Source organism: Callithrix jacchus, chromosome 5 (genome assembly GCF_049354715.1).
Source record: "Callithrix jacchus isolate 240 chromosome 5, calJac240_pri, whole genome shotgun sequence".
Classification (NCBI taxonomy): Eukaryota; Metazoa; Chordata; class Mammalia; order Primates; family Cebidae; genus Callithrix; species Callithrix jacchus.
In genome coordinates, this window is record NC_133506.1 from 102,621,596 (window position 1) to 102,647,460 (window position 25,865).

General features: G+C 53.1%; 1 protein-coding gene across 2 annotated transcripts in view; it reads right to left on the bottom strand.

The window, feature by feature from the left end:
- The window catches only part of RAB11FIP4 (RAB11 family interacting protein 4), a 137,930-nt gene that overhangs the window by 20,535 nt on the left and 91,530 nt on the right, over positions 1 to 25,865 (bottom strand). The window contains exons 1-2 of one of the 2 annotated variants that reach the window (XM_035300876.3): positions 20,990 to 21,148; positions 1,161 to 1,387 (exon numbers count right to left, since the gene is read on the bottom strand). In XM_035300876.3, the coding sequence (XP_035156767.1) occupies positions 1,161 to 1,387; positions 20,990 to 21,019 (257 nt within the window). In that variant the 5' untranslated portion in view covers positions 21,020 to 21,148. Of the gene's footprint in view, positions 1 to 1,160; positions 1,388 to 20,989; positions 21,149 to 25,865 lie in introns of those variants that run through there. The other variant, XM_035300875.3, reaches the window with a different exon arrangement.

Here is a 25,865-nt window from a genome sequence, read left to right on the forward strand (position 1 = left end):
TCTAGGCATTTCCTAACATACATGTCTATGTTTTGTTTTTCAGAAATGGGGTCTTGCTATACTGCCCAGGCTGGAGTGCAGTGGTTATTCACAGGTGTGATCTCACTACTGATCAGCACACAAGTTTTGACCTGCTCTGTTTCTGACCTGGGCCAGTTCATCCCTCCTTAGGCAACCTGGTGGTGCCCCACTCCTGGGAGGTCATCATACTGATGCTAAACTTAGTGCAGACACCCACCCGATCGGCATTGTGCACTAGAATCCAGAAGATTCTCCTGCCTCAGCCTCCCAAGTATCTGGAACTACAGGCACGTGCCAATTGCCTGGCATAGGTTTGTGTTTTTAACAAAGCTGATCTTACGGATATCTTGCATATCTTTGCAACCTACCTTTTTTTTTTTTTAAAAAAAGACAGGGTCTTGCTCTTTTGCTAGGCTGGAATACAGTGATGTGATCACAGCTCACTGTAATCTTACATTCATGGGCTCCAGTGATTGTCCTGACTTGGCCTCCCAAAGTCCTGGGGTTACAGGTTGTGCCTGGCCACAACCTGCTTTTTAAAACAATGAGATCATATATCTCATATCATTAACTAGTCATTTAAAACTTGACTTTGGCCAGGCATGGTGGCACTTTGGGAGGCCAAAGTGGGTGGATTGTGAGGTCAGGAGTTTGAGACCAGCTTCACCAACATGGTGAAACCCGGTCTCTACTAAAAATATAAAAATTAGCTGGGCATGGTGACATGCACCTGTAATCCCAGCTAATCAGGAGGCTGAGGCAGGAGAATCACTTGAACCCAGGAAGCAGAGGTTGCAGTGTGCCGAGATTGTGCCACCGTACTCTAGCCTGGGCAACAGAGCGAGACTCTGTCTCAACAATAAATAAATAAGTAAATCTTGACTTTGTCTATAGGACTAGGACTGAAAATAAAGTAAAATTAAATTTAAAACCTTGACTTTGCATTGCTGCCTAAAATTCCAAATTTAGAATCTTCTGCTTAGAATCTTAGAATCTTCTGCTATTCAGAATACCCATGATGCTAATGCCTCTGACACAAATTTTGAGCACATTTCACATTTACTTCCTGGAGACACTTTCTAAGAGCCACATTTCTGGGCCAAGAGGCAAATACTAAGCTTCAGGCGGTTTTAACTCACTTGTCCTCTGGCAGAAACAGGCCCCCGAGTCCCCCGTCCTTCTCGGCGGGACTCCCAACAGACCCCTCCAGGCTCTGAGTGCTCTCCATGGGGCTGTCTGTGTCCAACTCCTGGGGGCCCTCAGGCGGGGCCAGCGTCATAGCCTCCTCCTCGTCCTCGGGAAAAAAGCCGGGCTCCCTGGGGATGAGCTCGCCATCAGCAAAGGTGGGGCCTGTGACGTCGATGCCCTGGGAAAGACAGAGGGGAAGATGAGTGAGGCCAGCTTCCCAGGGGTCAGTGTTCCAATCAGACTGCAAGGGCATCAGCCAGGCCTAAACAGCAGGGATTGGGTACAGGAGGCCCAGACCCCAAGACCCTAAGTGTGGGAACACCTGGCAGGTGATTAGTCCCAAGGACCTCTCATACTGGCTGACTCATGAGCATCTAGTGAGGAGGTGGAACTCTCAGAAATGGCCATCCACAAAGAAGGGCCACAGTCAGGCCAGCCACATCATTCAGGGCACCCTGGCACATCAAAGCCCCAGCTGAGGCAGAATAGGGTCTGGAGGCAGGGAACATAAGGTTGATTCACACTGATTTCCTACAGCTAAATCAAAGGAAAACCCCAACTTTCCACACCCAACTAACCACTTCCTTTGCATTCCCTGCCACCCCTCACCACCCTCCACCCCACCACCCGCACCCTCCACCTTTTCTGTCTGGCAGATGAAAACTGAAAGTATCTCTGATTGGTCCCTCCTGCAACCAATCAGGCTGGTCAAAGGTTGTCTTCATTTGCATAGGAGTATAATTTTGTAACTTCGCTTTAACCTCTGATCCATTGCTTTCCTCAATCAATCAGATGTTCACATAGGGTGTAACTTTGCAACTTCACTTCAGCCTCTGATTGGTCCTCTCCTGCAATCAAACTGATTGTGGGCCACTGCTTCATTTACATAGGGTATACACCAACTAACCAATGGGAAACCTCTAGATGGTATTTAAACCCCAGAAAATTCTGCAACCAGGCTGTTGAGCCCCTAAGCTTGGGTCTGCTCCCAACCTGTGGAGTGTACTTTTTTTTTTTTTCAATAAATCTCAGCTTTTGTTGCTTCATTCTTTCGTGTGTGTGTGTGTGTGTGTGCGCACACGCATTTTGTCTAATTCTTTGTTCAAGACACTAAGAACCTGGACACTCTCCACTGGTAACACCACCAGAAGTCTGCAGGAGGCCAAATGGCTTTGAGGCGGCTTCTTGGCGCTCCATGTAAGGGCACAGCCACACTGAATAGCTTTTAGGAGCAACAACCCTGGCCTAGTAGAGTTTGCTGCAACGTGGTATAGTGAAAGCTGCACAACTTGGGGTCACCCTCCATGACTCTGGGCACGTCACAAAATGTCTCTGAACCTCAGTTCTCCCCTGTAACTCAGAAATGGCAACAGAGCCTTACAGGATCACTGTGCTGATTCAATGAGGCTCTTCACATTAGCATCTAACACACAGTAGGGCCTCAATGAATAAACTCCAGTCAGAAGATGTGATGTCCAGCCCAGGAGGCAACCACCTATCTGGGCCCCACCACAGCCTTGCTGGGAGCAAGGATGCCAGGCCTCCCTTCTGAGCATTGCTTGTGCTGGGTCCAGGGCCCAGCATGATAATGGCATGTGTTAAGGACATCACACCTTTCGCTAAACACATCAGATAGAAGAGCTTTGGCTTAGTTCAGAGTTCACCCTAGACCCTAGGCAAACCATTTACTGGGGCTACTTCACCTCTGAGCAGGAAGGTACTTATCAGGTAGCACCACTTCTACCTGACCCATCAGAGATATCTGTTGCCAAGGTTCCTTGGTGTGCTCCTCAGCCAGGGCTGGCAGAGCACCCCATCAAAGGACCCTGCAGCCCCAAGACTGCAAGAAGGGCAACAGAAACAGGCTGTGAAAAGCCTCCTGGAGTCTCAGACAAATACAGGTTCAGGGACAGCTGAAGCTGCTGCTTGGCAACAGGCCTGGATGTGCCGCCCAGACATGTGCAGTCATCTGCTACCACCAGTGAGCTGGCAGCCCTCCTGGGGGGGGGGTCTGTCCCCACTAAAAGACCCCTGGGCAATTAATGAGCCTGGTTCCTGCCTGGGCTGTGACAGGCTAAGCACAAGATGCACCAATAATATCAGCACCAGCGAGCCAGGCATGCCAACAGTGGAGACTGTGGAGTCCAAGACTGTGTAATGAGAATCCCCCCAGGGTTCCCAGGGCCCTTTCCACCTACTTGTCACTAATCTGGTCACATGGTTCCCAACCTATCATATCTTGTGCCCTAAGCAAGCTCTTCATCTCCAAGCCTGAAGTTGTATCCCAATAGAAACAAAAGGAAACCAGCATCACTGAGCAGCCATCAGGCTCCAGAGGCCGAGTTGGGCATTCACCAACTTCATGACAGCTCTTCACAGTGGTGATCGTTAGCCCCATTTTACTGATGAGAAACAGAGGCTCAAAGAGTAGCTCATCAGCAGTCCTCCGGCCAGGGGGCAAGGGGCAAGGGGCCCTGCCTGCCTTTCGCAGCCACACACTTGATTCCATTTATCCTTGATGCCTCACACACTTTGTGGATGTTCAAACCTCATGGTGACAAGGAGAGCACAATTTATAGGGACACGTGACTATGACTCCTTAGCACGCCTCCTAATGCAGCAACTTCCACGACTGTCCACTTCACACCCTCACAGGACACCACGGATTAGGCAGGGACACCCAAGAGAAACAAGGCAGGAGGGAGACCCGGGAAGAACCGGGGCTCGGAGGACAACACGCCTGGTCTGTTCTTTTACCTGGCCACGAAGAACTGCAAACTCTTCACCGTCCTGGACACACGGGTAGGGAGTTTCCCCTTGCTGGTAATCCCTGCCCTGTGGCTCACACGTGAGCTTGGCAGTGCGGCAATGGCGTTTCTTCTGGTCTTCACCCCAGCCCTATGAGCTGAGCCTCCTTTCCCCTTTCTGTAGGTAAAGGGCCATGCCTGGGGCCATGTGGGAGTTCATAGCAGGGTTGAGACAGGGATGGGACTGTGTGTTCCCAACACCCACCTTTTCCCTCCAGCCAGGTCCTGAAGAGGCTGTGGCCCACCAGCTCCCAGAGGCAGGCAGAGGGCCCAGCGCAGACCAGTGTCTGTGCTCCTCAGGTGTCCGACGTGGCTTCTGGCCAACTTGGGTTTAGCTCACAGACACAAGGACACAGAGGCTGAGTGTGTGCCGGGCACTGCCCACTAACACCTGGCTCTCGCATGCAGTTGGGACCAGTGGGCCCTCTTACCCAACATCCACAGCAGCATCCTGCTACTCAAACAGATGGCACAAGCCCCTAACGGAGTGGAGGAAGGAGCCTCAAATGGTCTGGCTCAGGCACAGGCAGGGCAGAAGCAGGGGCACCAGGGTCCCACCTTCCCAAGAAGACCACCACCCCCTCAGGCAGGCTTTCAGCCTCAGACTGAGCAGAGGCCACATCTGCCCAGCCCTTCAGCAAGCTCCTTGCCGGTCTCACACACCTCATCCCTCACAATAGCCCTGTGAGAGCGCCCTGGGGTGGACAGGGCAGAGATCCGGGACTCATCGGCTCCGTCTGGCACCTGGGGAAGATGAGGCTCAGAGTGGGAGGGCAGCTGCCCCGAAACCTCGAAGTTCACAGAGGGCCTGACACGCCAAACCCTCACCCGCCTGGCCACACATGCGCACATATACTCTACAGCTTCTCTTAAAAATAGCTGCTTCCAACAGTAATCCCTTTTCATTCAACCCACAGTTGTTTGTTCAAGGCAATCGGAAATTTTAATTATAACTTAAAAACCATTTCTAGTAGTTTGCCCCCTAAATTCAAAGGCTATAAAGACAGCTTACTGCACACTTTGGTTAGTCCAGGACAGTCCTGGTTTGTGCCTGTCCCAAGACCCTCCTGCCCCGGGTGTGATAGTTGCCGTGGTTACCCTTGCTCCTCCCTGAGGGCTGAGGTCCCCTGCCCCAGTTCTTGTTTCCCCAGCCCTCTGGGAAAGGGTCTGGTGGAAGCCCCCACTCCTCCTCCCACTGGCCTGGAGGGAGATGCTGGAAGGTGCCAGAATGCAGCCTCTTTTCTCCTACTTGAGCCACCATTCATGGGCTGGGAGAACTCAGAGTCAAGCATATTAGAACTCTTGGTCAATTTCCCTTTTGTGTTTTAGATAAAGTTGCAGAGGAAAAGGAAGAACTCATCCATAATAAAAACATCACCCTCATAAGGTTTCCAGGCGGCCTGGGGTCACGGGCTTCTGCAGGCAGTGGGTTCCTCTCCAGACAGGCCGCCTTCAGGTCAGGGCCATGAGGAGCCCCCTGTTAAGTACACTTCCGAGTAGACTGGGAGTCATGGGAAAAGCCACCATCACCCCACCTCACTGCACTATGCTGCTCAGGACTCCCGGAGAGCTGCCCGCTCGCCCTGGCTGCACCGTCTGCTTTCTCACCACAGCAATGCTCACACAGGGCCAGCCCTGGAGGGCTGGCAGAAGTGGCGGGGCAGTGATGGGGCCCCCCCAGAGCTCGGTGGGCACATGTGCAGCGCTGCCACTAGATGGCCAGGGGTCAGCAAGTAAGGTCTGTGCCCAGGGCAGCTTCCAAGACTCTGCCTTCGGAGCCCCTGTTTCCTGCCCATTCTCTGCTGTGTGAAAAAGGCGTCCACACACAGCCGTCCAGTCACCACCCAGGGACCCTAGCATCAGCAACACATCCTGGCCAGGAGCTTGGCACGGTGTTCCCAGGGTTTGCACAGAAAGGCTGTGTCTGCTCTTTTGGGGACCTCTGCAGAAGGGTCAGTGTGGTGTCCTCAGGAGGCAGCAGCGGGCATCGTCTATAGCACAGTCTGACTCTCCAGGGCTCTGTCCCTCAGGACCCAGTGCTAGCCCTGAGCTCACAGCTCCCTGTCCCCTGGAGCACAGGGCCAGCCACCACAGGAAGGCCCACAGGCTTAGTTGGTACATGGCCACCCAGGCTCACTTTCTTCCACCTGTCCGGGACCCTGAGGCAAAGGGGGGCAGCGGACGCAGCATGTTCCTCCACAAGCCCCAGAAGGTCCCTGGAGGTGGACCTGGGTGAAGGCTCAGCTCTGGGGTCTGGTGGACTGGGTTTCGGTCCCTGCTGGCCCAGCCACTTACAAGCCATCTGACCTTAGACAAGTGAGCGCCTTTGTGAGCCCCTGGTTCTTTATCTACAGAATGGGGCCAGTCAATTCCACCTCAGCGGCAGCTCAAGGGGCCAAAGTAACAATTTACACTGGAGAGTCAGCCACGGTGGGAGCCTTAAATTCCGACCTGGCCTCATGAGGGGCTACAGGCAACAGAGGCTGAGCTGCTCCTACAGCCACGCGTCCCTGGCTGGTCAGCCAGGCAGCCAGGAGGGGCACCTTCCCTTCTCAGAGAAGCCAGGCTGGTAGTAGTCCATGCTGTATATGTAGAAAAGAAAAGAAAGAATAAAGAAAAAAAAAAAAAAGAAGAAGAAAAAAAGAAAAACAAAAACAGAGAAGCCGAGCTGGGGAAATCACCTGAGGCCAGGGTGTTCTGGAGAGAGCTGGGAAACAGGATCCAGCCAGCCATTCTGGCAGGGCAGGTCAGTGCCCCTGTGGCCCTCACTATTCCGCCCTGTCCTCAGCTGGGAGTGGGAAGCTGGAGGCACACAGCCTGCTGTGGGACCCTATCCACCTTGAGAGTCACACTCGCCTGCCAGCGGGCCCCAAGTCACCCCCCTTCCTTTGTAGGAAATTGGCAAGGGCTGAATTCAGAGTGGTTGAAAAGGCCGAGTATCAACACACGTGAGGGCTGCGCCAGCCTTGGAGTGGCCAATGCCAGGCTGTCCATACTCTCAGAGGGGGTGCAGCATCTAGTCCCCTCCCTCCCCACCTCCCCGACAGGGAGCTACCTCACAGGCACATTTGCCAGCACTCTGCGTTTCCCTGAGCTGACGCACAGAGGACATGGACCCCCGGTGACCACATGTCCCCCTTCCCTGTGAGAGGGAGCACCCTAAGTGGGTAGCTATGGGGATTTCCACGTCTGAACTCCAGTGGCTAGCACTGTAGGTGGTGAACACGTGCTGGTTGAACTGCACTGTACTGCGGTATGATGAGCTGGGAACAGCCCAGCCACACCACCCTGAGGCCTGGCTGTGTGATGCTGGATCAGCTGTTTAATTTCTGGGCCTCATCTAAACACAGCGGGAACCACCTGCCTGGCAGGACTGCCGCAGGGAACTGAGGGTGCGGAACACACGGCAAAAGGAGGTGTGGGACGACACGCTCTGGAGTGGACCGCTGGGCCTGAGCCCTGCTCCACCATTCACAAGCTCTGCAGCCTTAGTTTAATGAACGGCTCAGTGCCTAAGTTTCCCCATCTATAAAATGGAGTTACCTGTGATTAGGATTACATGAGCGGGCACACGTCCTAAGCACTTTATGGTCTTAGCATACATAAAAAGTACTCAACAAACAAACAAAAAACCACCTTGGAATGCAGTGGTGCAATCACAGCTCACTGTAGCTTCAAACTCCCAGGACTCAAGTGACCCTCCCACCTCAGCCTCCCAAGCAGCTAGCACTACAGGTACACACCACCACACCCCAAAACTGAACTACTGTCATCATCATGTTGAAGGAAAACAACCTGGGGTGCCTCCTGGCTCCCATACATCCCCTGGCACCCTCTTCCTCTCCTCCTGGTGGCACTCTGGGCTGCAGCTCAGTTGGGTTTGGCTTCAGGAAGCCAGACCTGCAGGTTTCAGAGCCTACCCTCCAAACACCAGTGCCCCTTTCTCCCTGCCAGGGTCATCTCCTGCCCACTCTTATGTGACTACACACTAGTCACACCCTTTAATAAGTGTTAAGATGAGATGCTGTCTGGGGAAGGGAGTCCAAGAAGCTCTGAGGTTCCAGCTCATCCACCCCCAGCCCTGGCAACAGCCACACTCCCCAGGCACTAACTTGAGCCAAAGAACAGCTCTGTGGGGACGAGGCAGGGTAAAAATAGCCTGAGCGGGCACATGCCCACTTCCCTGGCAGCAAGGTGCTGGTGGGCACATGTGCAGCACTGCCACTGGGAAGGTATGCATGTGTGTGCTGGGGGTGGACACACGGCAAGCCTAATGGGGAGCCCCAGGCTGCCTGGGCTAGGCCTATGAAGAATCTCTCGCCCCACTCTCAGCCAGTCAACAGCCCTGGAAAGAGATGGGCCAGGTCAAGGTCTCATGGGTCCCTCCCATGGGCAGCAGGAAGTTCAGCTTATTGAGCTAACTCACAGGTGCCAATGCCCCAGATCCACAGGGAAGGGATGTGATTGCCAGGGCTGGGGTCCTCCATACCCTATAGTGGCTTGACTGCTCTCATCATGGAAGGGTGGTGGCCGCAGAGATCCACCTGCCTTGGTCTCCCAATGTGCTGGGATTACTGGCATGAGCCACCATGTCTGGGCTGACTTACAATTTTTCAGCGGTATGATGGTACTAAGTGATCCAGTCAGTGGAACCCACACTTCAAGAATCCATAATAGCACACTGCTTTTCACTTTCAGCATAGTACTTCATAAACTGCATAGGACATAAAACACTTCATTGTAAAGCAGGCTCTGGGTTAGATGATTTTGTCCAACTGTGGGCTAAAGCAAGCATTCTGGGCACATTTAAGGTAGCCTAGGCTAAGCTATGGTGTTTGGTAGCTGAGGTGTATTAAACACATTTTTTTTTTTTTTAAACTTATGAAACTTTCAATACACAATGGGTTTATCAGTATGTAACCCCATCAAGAAGCATCTGTAACTGGATCTCCAGAACCTCCTCAAGAGACTCAGGGATTTATTTATTTTTGGTCTGTCCTAAAAAAAAAAAAAAAAAGGCTGTATTCTCTTACTCTCTTTCATGATTAGTTTGAAATACTGCTGCTTCTTAAGAGATGATATTTTATTGAAACCAAAACTTGGTGCATCGATGATCAGGATGACATTCTGTAAACACTATTTATATGCCAATCTAAGGAAGTTCTTTCCATTTTCTTATGTGTTCTCTCAGTAGTGTAAGTATTATATTTTAATTTTTAAAGAAGTATATGCACAGTTCAGAGACAAGAGAATTGCAAAGGCAATTTGTTTGCCCAAAACTGTATTTAGTATAGTAATAAGACAAATGTAAAAGGTTTACCTACACAGCGATTGGTTTACAAGAGAAGAAATCAGCAGTGAGCCCTGGAGCCACAGGTCCTTGCACACCGAGCCTTTAATCCTGGGTCAGGCCGCCTCTGTGACCAGCAGCGCTCAGTAACTGAGCAAGATATGACCAGTTTCTCCATGCCAGACAGTATTTCTGGCTACTTGAAATCTGGAGCATTTTCCTCCCTCTGTTGTGGTCAGTGTGGGAAGGAGCGCCACTACTGCGCCCGGGACACGTGGGCACCCTACTCAGAGGGACGCCAGCTGGCCTGTGACATGGCCCAAACCCAAGACCCAGCCCCGCCACTCCACAGCAGTCTGGACTGGTTTGTAACCAAGGTGCAGCTGAATTTAGCTCAGTGAATCATCTCCAAGGAAAACCCACAGAGAAAGTGAACTCACCTTTTGACCAAGTCCTGGATGGGGTGTGACTGTCCCAAAAAAGCCCTGGGTCCCAGATCTGAGTGCCCGAGTAAGCCCATTTCCTAAATAAAAAGGATTTGAAGAGACAATCCAGCCTACCCTCTGCCCTGCAAACAGAGCCTAGGGCCTTGATTTTCAAATGAGAATGTGGACTTCGGAGGCAAACTGCTGGGGATTATGAAAACACAACTTAAATTGCTTCCACATCTGGAAAACAAACCCAGCAGCCAGCCCCAAGAATTCCAGGCATGCCAGCTCAGAGAGAAGCTGCAGGTCAGGGGAGGTGTTTCCTGTTAGCTTTCAGTCCCCCATCACCTACCTGAAGCCACAAAGATCTCCTGTCTACAAACTGCTGGTGGAGCCACAGCTAAGAAAGAAAACGAAATTGACATACTAGGGCACCTACCAGGTGGCCAGTCTGCTCTGTGCTTTACAGAGGTGGTAAAATCCCTGCAAGTGATTATCATCTTCCTCCTTATAGATGGGGAAATGGTGTCCAGAGAGTCTCAACCACTTTCCCCTGAAGTTACCCTGCAATTTTTCTCTTTACTCCCCTTTTGGAGCCACAAAAAAAGTTGGGGCCATGCAAACCTGAGTCAGGAGCCCCTAATTTCAATCGCCCCATCGAATTCTCACAAAAGATTTCCCAAGTGCCTACTGGAAGCTCCAGTTACCAGGCAGCCACTGTGTCTCCGGTACCCCTGAGGAAAGCATGGACCAGGTGTCCCAGAAACTCGAGTGTCAAAAGCGAAATAACACGTATTTCGTGAATGGGGCACGTATCAAGGGCTCTCCTGGTTCTTGGAATGGGCAGCTATTTTTTGCTACAAATTATAGCTTTTAAAGATGTGGCTGTTTGAAGACAGGACTTAATTACTCACACAGCCAAGAGTCTGTGGGGCTTGCTTTGGGGGGCTCCATATTTTACCATCATGATAAGAGGAGTGATGATAAAAACACTTCATTCAACAAGAAAGTTTGAGAGGGAAAGCGGTGGCCCAGGCCAGCTCTTTCCTCTCGGAGAGTCCACCAGGTAGCTCAGGCTACATTTTCAGGGGAGCGCCCTCCAAAGAGGTGATGAAACTTTCCAGAGAGAGGCCACTATCCAACTCCAGAAGAGCACACCCAGATGGAGCCGACCCACAGTCCCAAACCAGGGCGGGTTGCCCCCAACTCTTCCTCTGCGAGAGAACCCTCAGGCCTTGGACAGCTGGCAGAGCCCCGACGTCTATCCACAGCCAATGGCCAATGCTCCAAGTGACCTGCCCCTCTGGAGCAGGCAGGCACAGTCAGGATCAGCAGGTGACTCTCCTCCTCCCCACCCTGTACCGCTTCCTGCCAGAGCCCTTGGTTTTTATAACCCTTGCCTCCTCCCTGCCCCATCTTCTGGTACCTCCCATCAGCAGAGCCCCCTGGTCTTCCCAGCAAGCTCAGTTAGGGTCCCTCTTTGTCCTGTGGCCTTTGCTAGACCCACCCAAGCTTCGTGTTCCAGAAGCTCCAGTCTTGTGTGGGGGGTTGTGGGGTGTCACTCAAGCATAGCTGGCCAGAGTTCAGCTTAGGGGCCTCGAGCCAGGGCAGGCTCTCCCGAAGTAGGGACAGGTAAGAAGGCGTTATGTCTGGGGCTCACACGGTAGAGACCCTCCCTCCCAGGGAGTCCACTGGGAACCCCCTCTAAGAGCTTGTGAGCTCCCCACTCCCCACAGAACCAGGCCTGGCTCCAGAGAGCAGCTTGCACAGCCCCTTCCAGCAGGTCTCAGCTCAGGACATGCTCTGCCCCTCCCCTTCCCTAGCACCCCAGGCTCCTGGGCACTTTTACCCACCCCCACGCCTCAGCACATGCGGCTTCTTACACCAGGGGGGTGGGGGTGGGGTTTATGAGCACCACCTCATCAAAGATGGGGCTTCGAATCTCTGACACCTCATACAAAATTGAGGCAGTTGGGCTACTGGCTTTCACTGGAATCTCAAGAGGGAGAGGGGCAGAGAGAAGATCTCTGAGGAAAACAAGGTTTAAAACCATTACCTGCTCTTAAAGCCTCCCTCCAGCCAGCAGCTCACACTCAGCCCCTGCTTGGTGGCCACATCACCTAGGCATCCCGATGTGGCTGTCTCCTGGTGCCTCCCCAACTCAGCTTCAACCTCTCTGAGCACCCACACCTGACCCTCTGCACTGCTCCAGCCAGACCCTGTACAGCCTCGTCAGCTGCACCCCTGCAGGTGCCGACCGGGCGCCCACCCCACCGCTCTTCCTCCTCTCTCTCCGTCCTGCTCTACCCCACTGCAGCCCAGCCATCCTGAAGAACAGGGCCCAACATATCCTGCTCATACAGGTACCTGTGCCTTCGCCACTGCCCCCTGCCCAGAACTCCTCCATCTGTCTCAGATGAAGGAGTGCCACTGGCGGCACTCCCTGAGATCCTTGGCAACTAAAGAAGCACAAAGTGGTCTTTTTTTTTTTTTTTTTGAGATGGAATATTGCTCTGTCACCCAGGCTGGAGTGGAGTACAGTGATGCAATCTTGGCTCACTGTAGCCTCTGCCTTCCGGGTTCCAGCAATTCTCCTGCCTCAGCCTCCTGGGTAGCTGGGATTACAGGCGCCTGCCACCACGCCCGGCTAATTTTTGTATTTTTAGTAGAGATGGGGTTTCACCATGTTGGTCAGGCTGGTCTTGAACTCCTGACCTCAGGTGATCTCTACCCACCCTGGCCTCCCAAAGTGCTGGGATTACAGGTGTGAAGCATCATGACTGGCCATAAAGTGGTCTTAAACATTTGAGAACAAGGAAAGATGAATGCATCTGTTAAGCCCCTATCATGTACCAGGTATTTCTGTGCATCAGCCACTGTTTAGATGAGAATACACAGGCTCAAGGAGGTTAAGTAATTCATGAAAGATCACAGGGCTGCGATGTGAACCAGGTCTGATTTTAATGCAGCAAGAAGGGCACAGAGAATACCACAAGGTATTCCCAGTGATGCGACATCCAGCACCCCACGGTTAACACTGAGCACTGGAGTGGACTCAATCTGACGCTGCAGCCACAGGAAGAGAAGTTAGCAATGCTGATGGCACCAGAACTTGGACTTGAGCTGAAGCTTTCAGGGACCACGGCACACTGGGCTTCTGAGGTCTATGCCATCCAGGCCATCGGGCAGAGCCCTGCTCCCCTTTCCCACCTCAGGGAGCTTCAAAGAGGCTACATGTGGGAAGACTTTATAGAAAGGGAGAGGGGAGATTTGAAAGAAAATTGCTAAAAGGAAACAAACGTGAAAATGAAAAGTCAGGCAAAGTGGGAGAAGGACGAGGGAGGAAGAGTGATGTTCAAGGATTATAAACTGAGTCAAGAAGCCCTTGGAACACATTTCCCTCTGTTCCCATGGGAAGGTCAGTGACCCACTTCCTTCCCTCATTTTCCCTCTTAACCCAGATAGAATGGGATAGTGTGACCTTACGATGATACCCAGCAAGAGAGACAGGGAAAGATGCCTTGCACACAATCGCAACAACTGTGGAAGCACAATTCATAGGTGGTGGGAGAAAGATCTAAGGCTCAGAGAGGTTGCTCTACTTTGCCAAGGCCACACAGCTGGTGAGCCATAAAGTTGGAATCTAAGCCCAATCGAAGCTTGTCCCCTTGAACCACATCAGCGTCCCCTCATATAATCTGCCACCACTATAAGGTGGCTCCACCTGCTTCCTTGAAGGAACTGGGCAAATTATGTAAGCTCCCCAGAAGTTACCTAGTTTCTGTTTAAGTCTGAGACACCTCTGATTTTACAATGCACTGTTATTTCAAGTATGCCGAGAAAAAGGCTCTGTCAAATTATATCCGCAAATGTGCAACACATTCCAGTGTAAGACGTTAAATAGAAAAAAAAGGGAAAGGAAAAAAAGAATGTGCCTTAGAATCCCAGAAAATAGCATGTGAGTGTGAGTGGGGAACGGGGGTGCAGTCACAGTTCCATAGACTGTGCGTGCAGTGAAGGGCAGGCAACTCCACGAAAGCACACGGCACACACACCTGCTGCTGTGAAATCCTTCTTTGCTAACAGCTGATGCAATCGCGCAGATAATCACACAAAAATGTGTTGGCCGAACCTGCCTTGTCAACAAGAACCCTCATTTCGCCAGGAGGCCATCAATTCAAGGTTGCCTAACATCAGTCAGATGGGTCAGGCATGGTGGCTCATGCCTGTAATTCCAGCACTTTGGGAGGCCAAGGTGGGAGGATCGCTCGTGCCTAGATGTTTGAGACCAGCATGGACAACACAGTGAGACCTCATCTCTACCAAATGAATAAACAAATAGCTGACAGTGGTGGTGCACCCAGCTACTCAGGCAGCTGAGGTGGGAGGATTACTTGAGCCCAGGAGTTCACGGCTGCAGTGAGCCAAAGTCATACTACTATACTCTATCCTGGGCAGAAATTCAAGACCCTGTCTCAGGGAAAAAAAAAAAAAAAAAATATCAGTCAAGCGGAGGCTATCCTGCCCACCCAACCAGCCAGGCTAGGCCAGGCCGGCCAGCTTCACCTGCATGGAGCTACAGACCTGTGGGCAGCCAAGCTGGACAAGCAGGTAGGTTTGCTCCTTGGTTAACTACCAAGGGCAGTCACCCAGTATGGCCGTGTGACTGCACAGCCTGTACCTTTCTGTCTGGCCTTACTCCAAATCTCCCAGGGCGTGTGGCCAGCCAGAGCCTCAGCATTTTAATAAGGCAGATGCAGTGGGCTGGCAGTGGCAGACAGGCAGCACTGCTCCAAGCCAGCTTTTCCAATTGGGCACACATGGATGGACAGCCAGGCCCTGGCTGTCAGTGAAGGGCAGGTGGGCAGAGGTGTGGAGAGTCATCCTCCCCTTGGCACAGCCTGGCAGTGTGAGCAGCCTCCGGGAGGACGGGCTAGGTACAGTGCCCGCCCCCCAACCCCACACTGAACCTGGGGAGGAGGCTGTCACCTCGGAAGCTGTTTTGCATCTCATTCACAGATTGCCACGCAGATGCTAGTCACTCCACCCCAGCCCCAGAATCTGCATTTGCAGAGCCCAAGCAGGTTTGTTAAAAACATAGAAGCTGGCTGGGTGCGGTGGCTCACACCTATAATCCCGGCACTTTGGGAGGCTGAGGTGGGAGGATCACCTGAGGTCAGGAATTCGAGATCAGCCTGGGTAACACAGTAACTAGTAACACCTCGTTTCTATGTTTTTTTTTTTTAATTTAAATTTAAAGCAAAGATTTAAAACCCCACAGAAGCTGAGGAAGTAGAGCTGCTTCTCTCGCAAAGGCCCTGCCTAGAATAGTGGAGCTCCCCCTGCTACCTTCCTGTTGCAGCCTGACACCTCCCTGCAAGACACTGGGTTAGGTGCCACGGTTATCAGTCACCACAAGCAAACCAGCAGAAGCCTGCAGGAAGTAAAACAACAGCTCACTCCAAAGCACCACTTTAAGTGCTTTTCATACATTCACATATTTGAGCCTTACAGTGAACCCTGTGGGGGAGGTACGAGCCTCATCCTCATTTTACAGGTGGGGAAGTTGAGGCACAGAGAAGTTAAATAACTTAAGTGTCCACAAACAGCAAGGGGCAGAGCCAGCATTTGAGACAAGAGACAGCCTGACTCTGAAGTCAAGGCACTTTGGAACTAAACTGCCTGAGCCTCTCTAACCATCTGACCGCCCATGAGTGCCACCTAAATAAGAGCCAGAACCGAGACTGGGCATTTTAAATCACCATGGCTCATTCTATTTTCACCATCACCCTGCCAGCCAGGTGCTATTATCAACCCCATTCTACAGGTGGGGAAAGTGAAATGAGAAAAGCGAGGTCCCTTGCCCAAAGTTCCACAACTAGCAAGCTGCAGAGCCAGGATCTAGACCCAGATGGTTTCTGGTGCCCGTTTTTTCTCCTTAAGGAAACAGGCACTGGGTGACAGAGTGTGAGATGAAGGTGCCTGTGTCTTAGGTAGGCATTTCTCCCAGAAAAACCAGGGAGTGGGGACTTGCTCCTATTCTCACTGCTGTCCTAGGAGATACCTGAGTGTGGTGCAGAGCACAGATGCCCCTCAGCTCCCTTACCCCAGGTTCACCAGCAACTATTTGAAATGTGGGTTCCCTTTTGATGGTATCAGGCTTGCAGAGCACAGAGGAGAGTGGGGGTGACCACAGATGACTCAAGGGAGAGTGCCCACCCACTCTCCCACACTGCAGTTCTGTTTAGGCCTTCCTCTTTCGGTCCCTCAAAAGAGAAAGGCCCTCATGAGCAGAGCCACAGATATTAATAACTTCTACAGAGCTTTGTTTTCATCTGAATGAATGTTTACGTTGTTGGGAAAGAACCCACTTGTCTGGGAAGATGAAGCAGGTTAAATCAATTAAAAGGATGTCCGGCAGTTGGAAAACTTCCCATTTCTTAAAGGAAGTCAAGAAGTGGGGTTGGAAATGCTGGCATGACTAGCACTGGCCTGCCAGGCGGATCTGCAGCTGGTCACCTAGCAGCTCTAGGCCACCACAGCTGCCCCCTCTGACCCTCATGCGACCCTTGTGGGCTGCACAGCTTGCTGGTTGTTTGCGTTCTCCATGTCATCTCCTGCCCAGGTCACGGAAAAAGTGAAGAAGTAAACATGCAGGCTCTCTGGATGCTCAGGAAGGTTCTGAGTATCTGAGCTCTTGGTCATCAATGCTCTTGCTGAGAGGGGCGGGGGCTCAGCTCCTGAAGCACCAAGCCACTCGGGACCCCTCTGAGCAAGGCCAGCTGGGTGCCCCCAGCATCCACTCAGCCTTGACTGCGGTCCACAGAAACTGGCCAATGCCAAATTCCATTCAATTAACAGTATTATGAGGAGGTCGCAAACACTCAGTGAAGGACTGCCATGTGTAGTCAGACACCTGGCATGAGAAAATGACAGCTCCATATGAAAACAAGTAAAGGTGCTGCCCAGGCTTTCGGGGGCACATTCTCTGTAGCCTGCCACCCAGTGTGGGCTTCAGACCATGCTGCTTGGAACCGTGGTCAGGCCCAAAGCTGGCAAATCCTCCCAAGAGGACAAGTGCTGGCCAGGAGAGGTAGCCAAGACACCCTGGTGAAGCCCCACCCACCAGAAACTCAGAGGGCACCCCAACCCTCAGTCACCCCATAGTGGGGGGTTGACAGATGGGATGCCCCACCGGGATGCTGCCTGACATGCAAATACACACGTGTGTGCACATGCATGTATCATCTGGGGTCCTAAACTGGACTAAATCCAAAGCTGCTACCTAAGTGGGGGAGTCACTCCCTGGGGTCCTTATGGCCCCACAGAACCATGTTGCTGCCTGCACGGGCAGAGGGAGCAAAGAGGGAGGCCAGGAAGCCCTTAAAAATTGGAAAAGAGATGAGACAGCCCTGGGCGCCCAGGCCAGAGTGTGGGAAACACGGGCAGGCTGCTGGCTAGTTTATGGGTCTTGAGAGCAGGACCTGTCCTTACCCGACAGGAGCTGAGCCGTGGAAACAGGCAGACAGGCCCAGACAGCTGTGGGACACAGCTGTATGCACATTGCCAGCATGCTCTTTGCCGGTTTGATTCATGTGGTGGCAACAGCATAGTCTGGAAAGAAATGTTTCCATGTTCACGTGGACAGGCTCGTCTGACCCGACTCAAGGTGAGGGCAGGGAAGTCCGTGGCAGCAGTGGCCACAGATGCCTGTCATCCAGAAATGCCTCAATGCCCAAATCCCCTCGACACGCAGGCTGAGGATGGCACAGCAATGGAAGGCAGTGTGTGCCTGTGGATTTCTAGTCACTTGTACTGTCAGTCCTCCCTCCTCCTCTTCCTCCTCCTGGGATTCTGGGTTGTCACAGGATCGGGCACTCCCCCATCTCTCTGAGCTTGTGTCCTGCCCATCCACCCACCCATCCCTGGCTTGCTCTCCAGTTACTGCAGTTCCGTAGACAGACACAGCACGCCAGCCACAGTCCCACTTCAGGGCCCCTGCAGTTGCTCTTTTCTCTGCCTGTGCCTCTTTTGTCCAGATGTCACCTTCTCAGTGAGGACTTCCCTGTCTGACTCTGAAACCCAGCACTCCCTCCCCTTCCCTGCTCCCCGTCCTGCCAACTCCCATATGCTCAGTGTTTTACTGGTCTACCTGCCTCACTACCATCCTGCGAGCTCCTTGAAGGCAGGGGTTCTCATCTGCTTTGTTCACTGCTGTATCTCCAGTGCCCAGCACAGAATCTGGCACAAAGTAGACACCAAAGTATCTGGTGAATGAATGAATTCAGCACCACTTGTCCTATACTAGGCAATGTCCTGGGGGCTGAGCAAACAGAGATGGGGAAGGCTCTATGTCCTGAAACCCCTCCTGGTGAAGGAGATTGTGGTACCAGGGGCAAAGATTGTACAATGTCCAGTAAGGCAGCTGGTGGGGCCACCAAATCGTTGTGCCCATCTTGTGATGCCTAACTGGTATGAATGAGACCACCCAATAATCTAATCATGAGATCTGAGGCAAAGTAACTGGCCGTTCATTTTCAAGGCCAGTGTTTGATCCCATAAATGCCCAGTTCCTGAGTCAAGAGCCAGCAGAGCTAATAACCCAGGGGAAACCTGAGCCCAACCCGGGGGTTCTGCATGCCTGGCAAGGCCAGGGCACTGTGCCCCACTGCTAACACCAGGCAGCAGGCACCACCAGATAAAGATGCTTCAGCTGGGTGTGGTGGCTCATGCCTATAGTCCCAGCACTTTGGGAAACCAAGGCAGGTGGATCCCTTGAGCCCAGGAGTTTGATACCAGCCTGGACAACATGGCAAAACCCCATCTCTACAAAAACAAAAATTAGCCAGGTGCAGGGTGGCACACACCTGTCTTCCCAGCTGAGGCTGAGGTGAGAAGACTGCTTAAGGCTGGGAGGCTGCAGTGAGCCCTGATCACACCACTTCACTCCAGCCTGGGCCATAGAGCAAGGCCCTGTCTCAAATTTAAAAAAAAAAAATAGGGGACACTTCCTTCCTTTTCATATACAAGCCCTGTTCCAGGAGACAGCACGGCCTTTCTGGTTCGGAGATGCCTGCCTTCTGGGAACTGCTCACCTGCTATTTCCATGGGAGCTTCTCCTACCTGCTTCACTCTCTCCTCTCCCATACCTAAAACATACAAAGTGAAATTGAGAACCCACCTCACAACAGAAATCAGTTGTGAAAAATCTCAGAGTAACAGGCTGCCCAGAGCGGGAACTGCCAGCCACCTGAGGGTGGGGGTGAAGGAGGAAGTAGTGAGGGTCCTGGTGAATGGCCAAAGAGAAAACCTCAGGTCTGAGCAGCCTGTCTGGACAGGAGGGGAAGGGGCTAGGGAAGCACTGCAAGCTCTGGGGAGGGGGCACAGATGGTCAGGAGGGAGAGAGGGGCTCGTGGAATAGCTCAAGCTGCAGTCCAGAGCCTTCCCAGTGCAGGCTGCCCCTGGAACAGCCCCGAAGAAGGTGGCTTAGAATCCAACAGGCCCTCTAATTTCTTCTGCTTTTCCTTCCTCACTTGGCTAAAAGTCCCATCCAAGGGCAGGCTCCAGGCAGTCGGTCCTACAGACCTCCCTTAGGGCAAAGGTCATGCCTTCCAGCTGGCTCACCTGGCCTGGCTAGTCCCACCCCTCACCTCGGGTGGAGTCTTATCTCTCCTACTGGCCTTAGTCATTTACTCCACCCCCTTCACCTAATCCAGGCCCCCCCACCCCTCACCGAAATTCTGAAGATGTTCTCCAAGAGGCATTTGCCCAAGCTGTGCTGCCTCCTAACCCAACCGGCTTCCTCACCAGGCCAGGCCACACTCTCCCCTGGGAAGTCAGAGGGACCCGGAAGACAACAGCAGGCAACTTGCAATCAACTTACAAGAGTTGGGCAGGGCCAGAGCAGACCCCACTATTAAGACTCCCGGAGCTTGAAAACACCTTGAGGGCAGGGAAGGGTACCGTGTGTAATGTTCCCTGGGCACATAATCAACAGTCTACGAAAGCCAGAAAGCAGGGTAAGGTTTGGGCCAGTGTCAGGGTGCCAGCACTTGGGGAGATCCCAGTCAAAGGCAGCGACTCAGGCACTCCACCAAGGCTGGGCTAGTTGGTGGGGGTAGGAGAAAGCCGGGGAGTGAGAGAGCTCCTACTGCAGAGGTCTAGTACTGCCTCTGACCCCAGGAGTCTCCTTTTTTCCATCCCAGCAACCGCGGTTACCACCTTTCAGCTGGGGCAGGACCTGGGGATATCCAAGGGATCTGTCCGCCCCATTGCTTTTCAGCGTCCCAGAATCCCAAGCCACTGCCACCTGCCGCCTGCTCTGGGAGGGCAGAGCAGAGGTTTGGTGGATCCGCAGGAGCCAGCCCAGGGTGCTGCTACTCCAAGACCTGCAGGCTAAGTGCAGACGACAGGACCCAGACCCCTCACACTGCTTTGAGAAGGAAGCTATTAGTCAAGGAAAACTGGCATGGCCCTCATGGCGAGTGAGGTGTCATTTCCAGCCCTCCAGGGAAGAGCAGGGTGAGGGGAAAGGGAAAGAGGCGGCACTGGAGGGTTTGCACGGGCTAGGAGTGGGGATCCGCGGCTGTGTCGGAACCCGGTTCCCCACAGCACAGACACGCTCTCCAGACTGCGCCGCCAGGACCTCGGAGCGGCTGTGCTAACAGCTCCCACCTACCGAGCCAGGGGAACCGGTCGACTCGCGGGGCCGCAGACACACCTCCCCCCAGCTTCTCGGCTGGGGAGGGGCAGGCCCTGTCCCCACATCACGACCTGGGCTGGCCCCGAGGACTCCCCCTTCCACCCGCCCAGAGGGACGAGGGAAGCCGGGAATCACGCTCTGTGCCGCCGCCAAGAGCTACAGAAAAACTTCGTGGCGCTCAGGCCCCTCGGGGACCTGGCCAAGGGTTCGGCACTGGGGACCACGACGGTCCCGCCTGGGCAGGAGAACAGGAGCGCTGCGGGCGGAGGCGGGGCGCGCGGCCGGGTCCCCAAGGGAGGCGCGCCCACAAACGAGCCCCCTTCCCAGCCCACCAGAAGCACTTTCTGGAACTGCGCTGGGGAAGGAGCTGCGGCCCGCGCACCTGGCAGCGGCTTCTCCCCGCGGCCGAGAGAGCCGGCGCAGGTAACCCGACCTCCCAGGCCAATCCGCGCTCCGCCAACTTCCTGGGCCCCCGGGCTGCGGGCCGGGCCGGGTCAGGCCAGGTGCGCTCCGCCGGAGCCCCGCGAGCCCCAGCCCCCGGGCTGCCGCTTACCTGGCTCCTGGCAGCCGGCGGGGTGCGCATCCGCGGGCCGGTCTCCGCCGAAGGCGCGGAAGCCGGCGGGCACGGGGACGTGGCGGGCAGCCCCGAGCCGCTGGAACAATCCCGGCCGCGCCGACGCCGCTCGCACGCCTGGGCACCAGTGGAAAGTGCGGCCCCGCCCCCGCGCGTTGCCGGGAGACCCGCGTGGGCCGAAGGGCTCTTTGTATCAAAGCGGCGGTGACATCACGAGGCGCCCGGGCCCCGGGCCTCGGGGGCGGGGCCTTGCGCCGGGGCGGGGAGGGGCGTAGGACGGGGGCGGAGCCCGGGAACCCGAGCCACGGGGCGGGGCCCAGGTAACCCCGCCCTCAAGGTAGGGGCAGGTGGCTCCGGGGCTCCGACCAATGGCCGCGCGGCCAGCCCCGCCCCGGAGGTGGAGCTCGCCTGCGCCCGCCCGGCTCCGTGCCGCCAGGCCCGGACTCCAGGAGGTGGCGCGAGCTCGCTCCCCGGCCAGGTAGGCGCGGTGGTCGCCTGCCCGTCCCGCGCCACCCTCACGGGTTTGTGGTCACCGCACTGCGAGATTCCGGCCGTCGTTCCCGCCGCACATGGCCCGCCGCCGTCTCCACCCTGTAATGAGTCCGGGGACGCCCAGGCTGACTTTCATCCTGAGTCCTACCCACAACTTTCCCCGCCTTTTCATGTGAAGTCGGAACCATCTCCATAAACAGCCCAGGAACACAAAGGCACAAGCGGTAACACGAACTAAAAAACCAAAAAAGGCCCCTTCCTGTTGAATCCTAGTAAATATTATTTATCACAAACACGTGCCCTCAGGCCGGGCACAGTGGCTCGGACAAAGTGGCTAGGCGGGAGGATCTTTGAGGACGGGAGTTTGAGACCAGCCTGGGCAACATAGCGACACCTCGTCTCTACAAACAAATGAATAAAATGTTTAAAAATGTACTCCCCATCCCCCCATCACTCTTAACCATGCTCTGGACTTTAAAAAGGCAAAAATGAGGAGATGAATGTAAAGCGACAAATACTGCAAATGTAGTTGCCCTTCGACTTGATGTTACATTGTATCACTTGAGTGAGGGGAAAGATTTATCTTCCTGCCTGGCTCAAGGCCACACCTTTGCCTTCCCTGAGTCTTTTCGAGCCAACAAAGTGGCACCGTCACTTAGGTACGGGCAGGACCAGTGGGGCATCTGGGTGCTTTGGTCCTGCACTACCCTATACACCCACCCACACATGTACACACACGTGCACACACACACGCACGCACTCATATGCACACACGCAGCTTCTTTGCCCCCTTCTCTGCCTCTTTGCTCTCAACTTCCTTCTCAGTCTCTCCTGCCAGTAAATTCTCAGTGGCCCCTCTGTTTACCAGGGTTTGTCTCTGAGGCAAAGCAGCCACTGGAGTTCCCAGAACTGCTGGGGACTTTCCAAACGGGATAGCGTTAGCTAGAGAAGGACCTCCTGGACAGAGCTGCCTGAGAGAGGAGCGAGAGCTGCGGCCCAACGTGGAAACTCCTCTGCCCCAGCCCTGTCCTCAGAAGGTATGCCTTGCTGTTCAGAAATCTATGTGCAGAGGCCAGAGTGTTTCTCTTGTGTAGCCTTCCATAGTCTCTAACACACAGGAGCACTATGGTGTATCATAAAGAACACATGTTGGCTGGATGCAGTGGCTCATGCCTGTAATCCCAGTGCCTATGGGAGGCCAAAGCAGGAGGATTACTTGAGGCTAGGTATTTGAGGCCAACTTGGACAACAGAGCAAGACCCCATCTCTACCAAAAAATTAAAAATAAAAAAATTAGCCAGGGGTGGTGGCATGTGCCTGTAGTCCCAGCTACTTGGGAGGCTGAGGAGGGAGGATCATTTGAACCCAGGAGTTTGATGCTGCAGTAAGCCATGATGGCATCACTGCACTCCAGCCTGAGTGACAGAGCAAAACTCTGTCTCTATTTTTAAAAATAAATAAGAGGCCAGGCACAGTGGCTCAGGCCTGTAATCCCAGCACTTTGGGAGGCCGAGGCAGGTGGATCACCTGACGGTGGGAATTTGAGGTCAGCCTGACCAACATGGAGAAACTCCGTCTCTACTGAAAATACAAAATTAGCAGGGCCTGGTGGCATATGCCTGTAATCCCAGCTACTCGGGAGGCTGAGGCAGGAGAATCACTTGGACCCGGAAGGCAGAGGTTGCGGTGAGCCGAGATCGTGCCATTGCACTCCAGGAGCCTGGGCAACAAGAGCAAAACTCTGTCTAAAAAATAAATAAATAAATACAAATAAGAGTACATATGTGGTGTATCATACCACTGGCTTTGGAGTCAAACAGACTTGAGTTTGAATTGAGTCTTATTTCCTAGATGTCCTGGGACAAGCTGTTACTTCTCTGAGACTCAATGTCTTCATCTGTAAAATGAGAATGGTTCCTCATGGGATGTTGTACACCCTGGCACAGTGGGTACTTTTAATTTTAGTCACTCCTCAAAGGTGTGGTACCTGATTGAGCCCACGCACCCTGGGCCCACGCTACCTGCCTGCCCAGCTCCACCCTGAGACCTTAGCTCAGCAGCCTCCCATGAGGCTTTGGGATGTGGTTGAGTCCAGGGGTTCTATCTTGGCTTCCCTTCTTCCTTTCCAAGTCCTATGCTGCCCCTCAGGATTACTGAGTGCCAGAAAGCAGGTCATGTGACAGGATCACCCAGAACCGGGAAAGAGAAGCAGAAACAAAGGGTGATCATCCCTTCTCTGGGTCCTGGCTCTCTCCCAGTGAAGGTCAATGGAGAAAGTCAGGCCCGTCAAGCCCCCTCCCCACACCCACCATGGGCAGCTTGAGCGGCATTCTCAAGAGCTCTATGGAACGGGTGTCAGTGGGTCCCCCTTTATTTTTCTCAAAGGTAGTAGAGTGAGGAATGTCTCCAGGTATTTGTCCTTAAAAGCAGACTGACAGAGGAAGGCCACAAATGCACTGAACACCCCTGGGTTCGAAGCCTGCCTGGTTCCACTTACCAAGGGAAGATAATGTTTTGGAGCCTCAGTCTCCATCTCTAGAAAATGGAAATAAGACATTTCCTCTTGCAGTTGTGAAGTTTCAATGAAATGATAAGTGTGTAGTGCAATGCCTAAGGTGCTGCAGCTGCTCAATGAATGGCAGTTCCTAGTTATGCCCAGCAGCATAAGCCGCAGTCTGACTCACTGGTTCTGTGCATGGGCGCCGGGGCCAAGGGCCATATCTTGGCTTTACCACCTTGTTGCTAAATGACTGTAGGCAAGTTTAAGTCCCAGTGTCTCAATGTCCTCATCTTTAAATTGGAGATAATAATATTACGTATTTTAGGACTATTGTGAGGATCAAAATAATCAGGATCAGTAAAATACACAGAATAGAGCCTGGCACAGAGCAGGCAGCCAATTAACAACAGCTGTTCCTAATGATCATTATGGCAAGGAGCTGAGGGGAATAGAGGTGAGGATTAGAAGCAGCATGTGGGAAAATTTAGGATCCTGACTTTCAAGAGAGGGGCTAACACTTTCCATCAGGTTTCAAAGAAGCAGTGATAGTCCAGTGGGGTGGGGGGATGGTGACTGTATCTGATGGGTAAGATTAGACACAGGATGAATATGGGATATGAGGCCTCCAACACAGGCTAGGTCTCAGTCAAACGGGGGCTAGGAGTGAGTTAATGGGAAATATAGTCCTGCCTTCTGAGCACAGCACCACCTAGGAGGATGTGGGGAAGGAGGGTTTTGAGTTAGGCACCCTGGTCTCTTAACATAGCTATGAGGTTTTTTTTTTTAGAGATAGGGTCAGGCTGGGCACGGTGGCTCTCACGCCTGTAATCCCAGCACTTTGGGAATCTGAGGTGGGCAGATCACCTAAGGTCAGCAGTTTGAGACCAGCCTGGCCAACATGGTGAAACCCTGGTCTCTACTAAAAACATAAAAATTAGCTGGGTGTGGTGGTGGGTGCCTGTAATCCCAGCTACACGGGAGGCTGAGGCAGGACAATGACTTGAACCCGGGAGCAGAGGTTGCAGTGAGCTGTGATGGCACCACTTTACTCCAGCCTGGGTGACAGAGGGAGACTGTCTCAAAAAAAAAAAAAAAATAAGACAGGGTCTTGCTCTGTTGCCTAGGCTGACGTGCAGTGGTGCAATCATCCTCTAGATGAGGAGTCATTCTTACTGTAGCCTCAAACTCCTGGGCTGAATCAATTCTCCCACCTCAGCCTCCCAAAATGCTGGGATTACAGGCATGAGCCACCATGCCTAGCCTCTCTACTTCTGTTTTCTTTCTTTTTTTCTTTTTTATGATACCATCACAGAATGTCTGTTTTCTTTCTGCTGCCACCATGCAAGAGTTAGCTCAACATTAGATGGTGTAAAGAAGCAACATTCGGCACATGGTTGGGGCCACGTGGAAGGACTGGCTAAATATATTTATGGTTTCATGATCATTATTTTGAGAAAAGAACCCTTCTGAACATTACTTAATGTTAACATTAGCCAACCAGTACTAGCCAAGTGAACAAACAACAGCTGACACAAATAATACTGGAGGTAAAATAAAAGTCTGGCAAGTCGTTGTCAAACTGAGCCCCTGGAACCCTCAGGGACTGTGGAGACCTTGCAAAAGGCAAGGTGTGCTCCAGGAGTACGGCAAAAATAGCTCCACTTCTGTCTGCTGTTCATGTCGTCTTCTGCAGGAGGCTTCATGTGAACAAAGGGTTCTATGGCTTTAAAAATGTTTAAAATCACTGGCATAGTATAACCATTTTGGTGGGAAATGGCGTCTCCCCTCGCTAGTCGCACAGTCGGTTAGTGGCGGAGCCAGGATTAGAGCCAGGTCTCATGACTCTCAGTCTAGTGCTCTCCA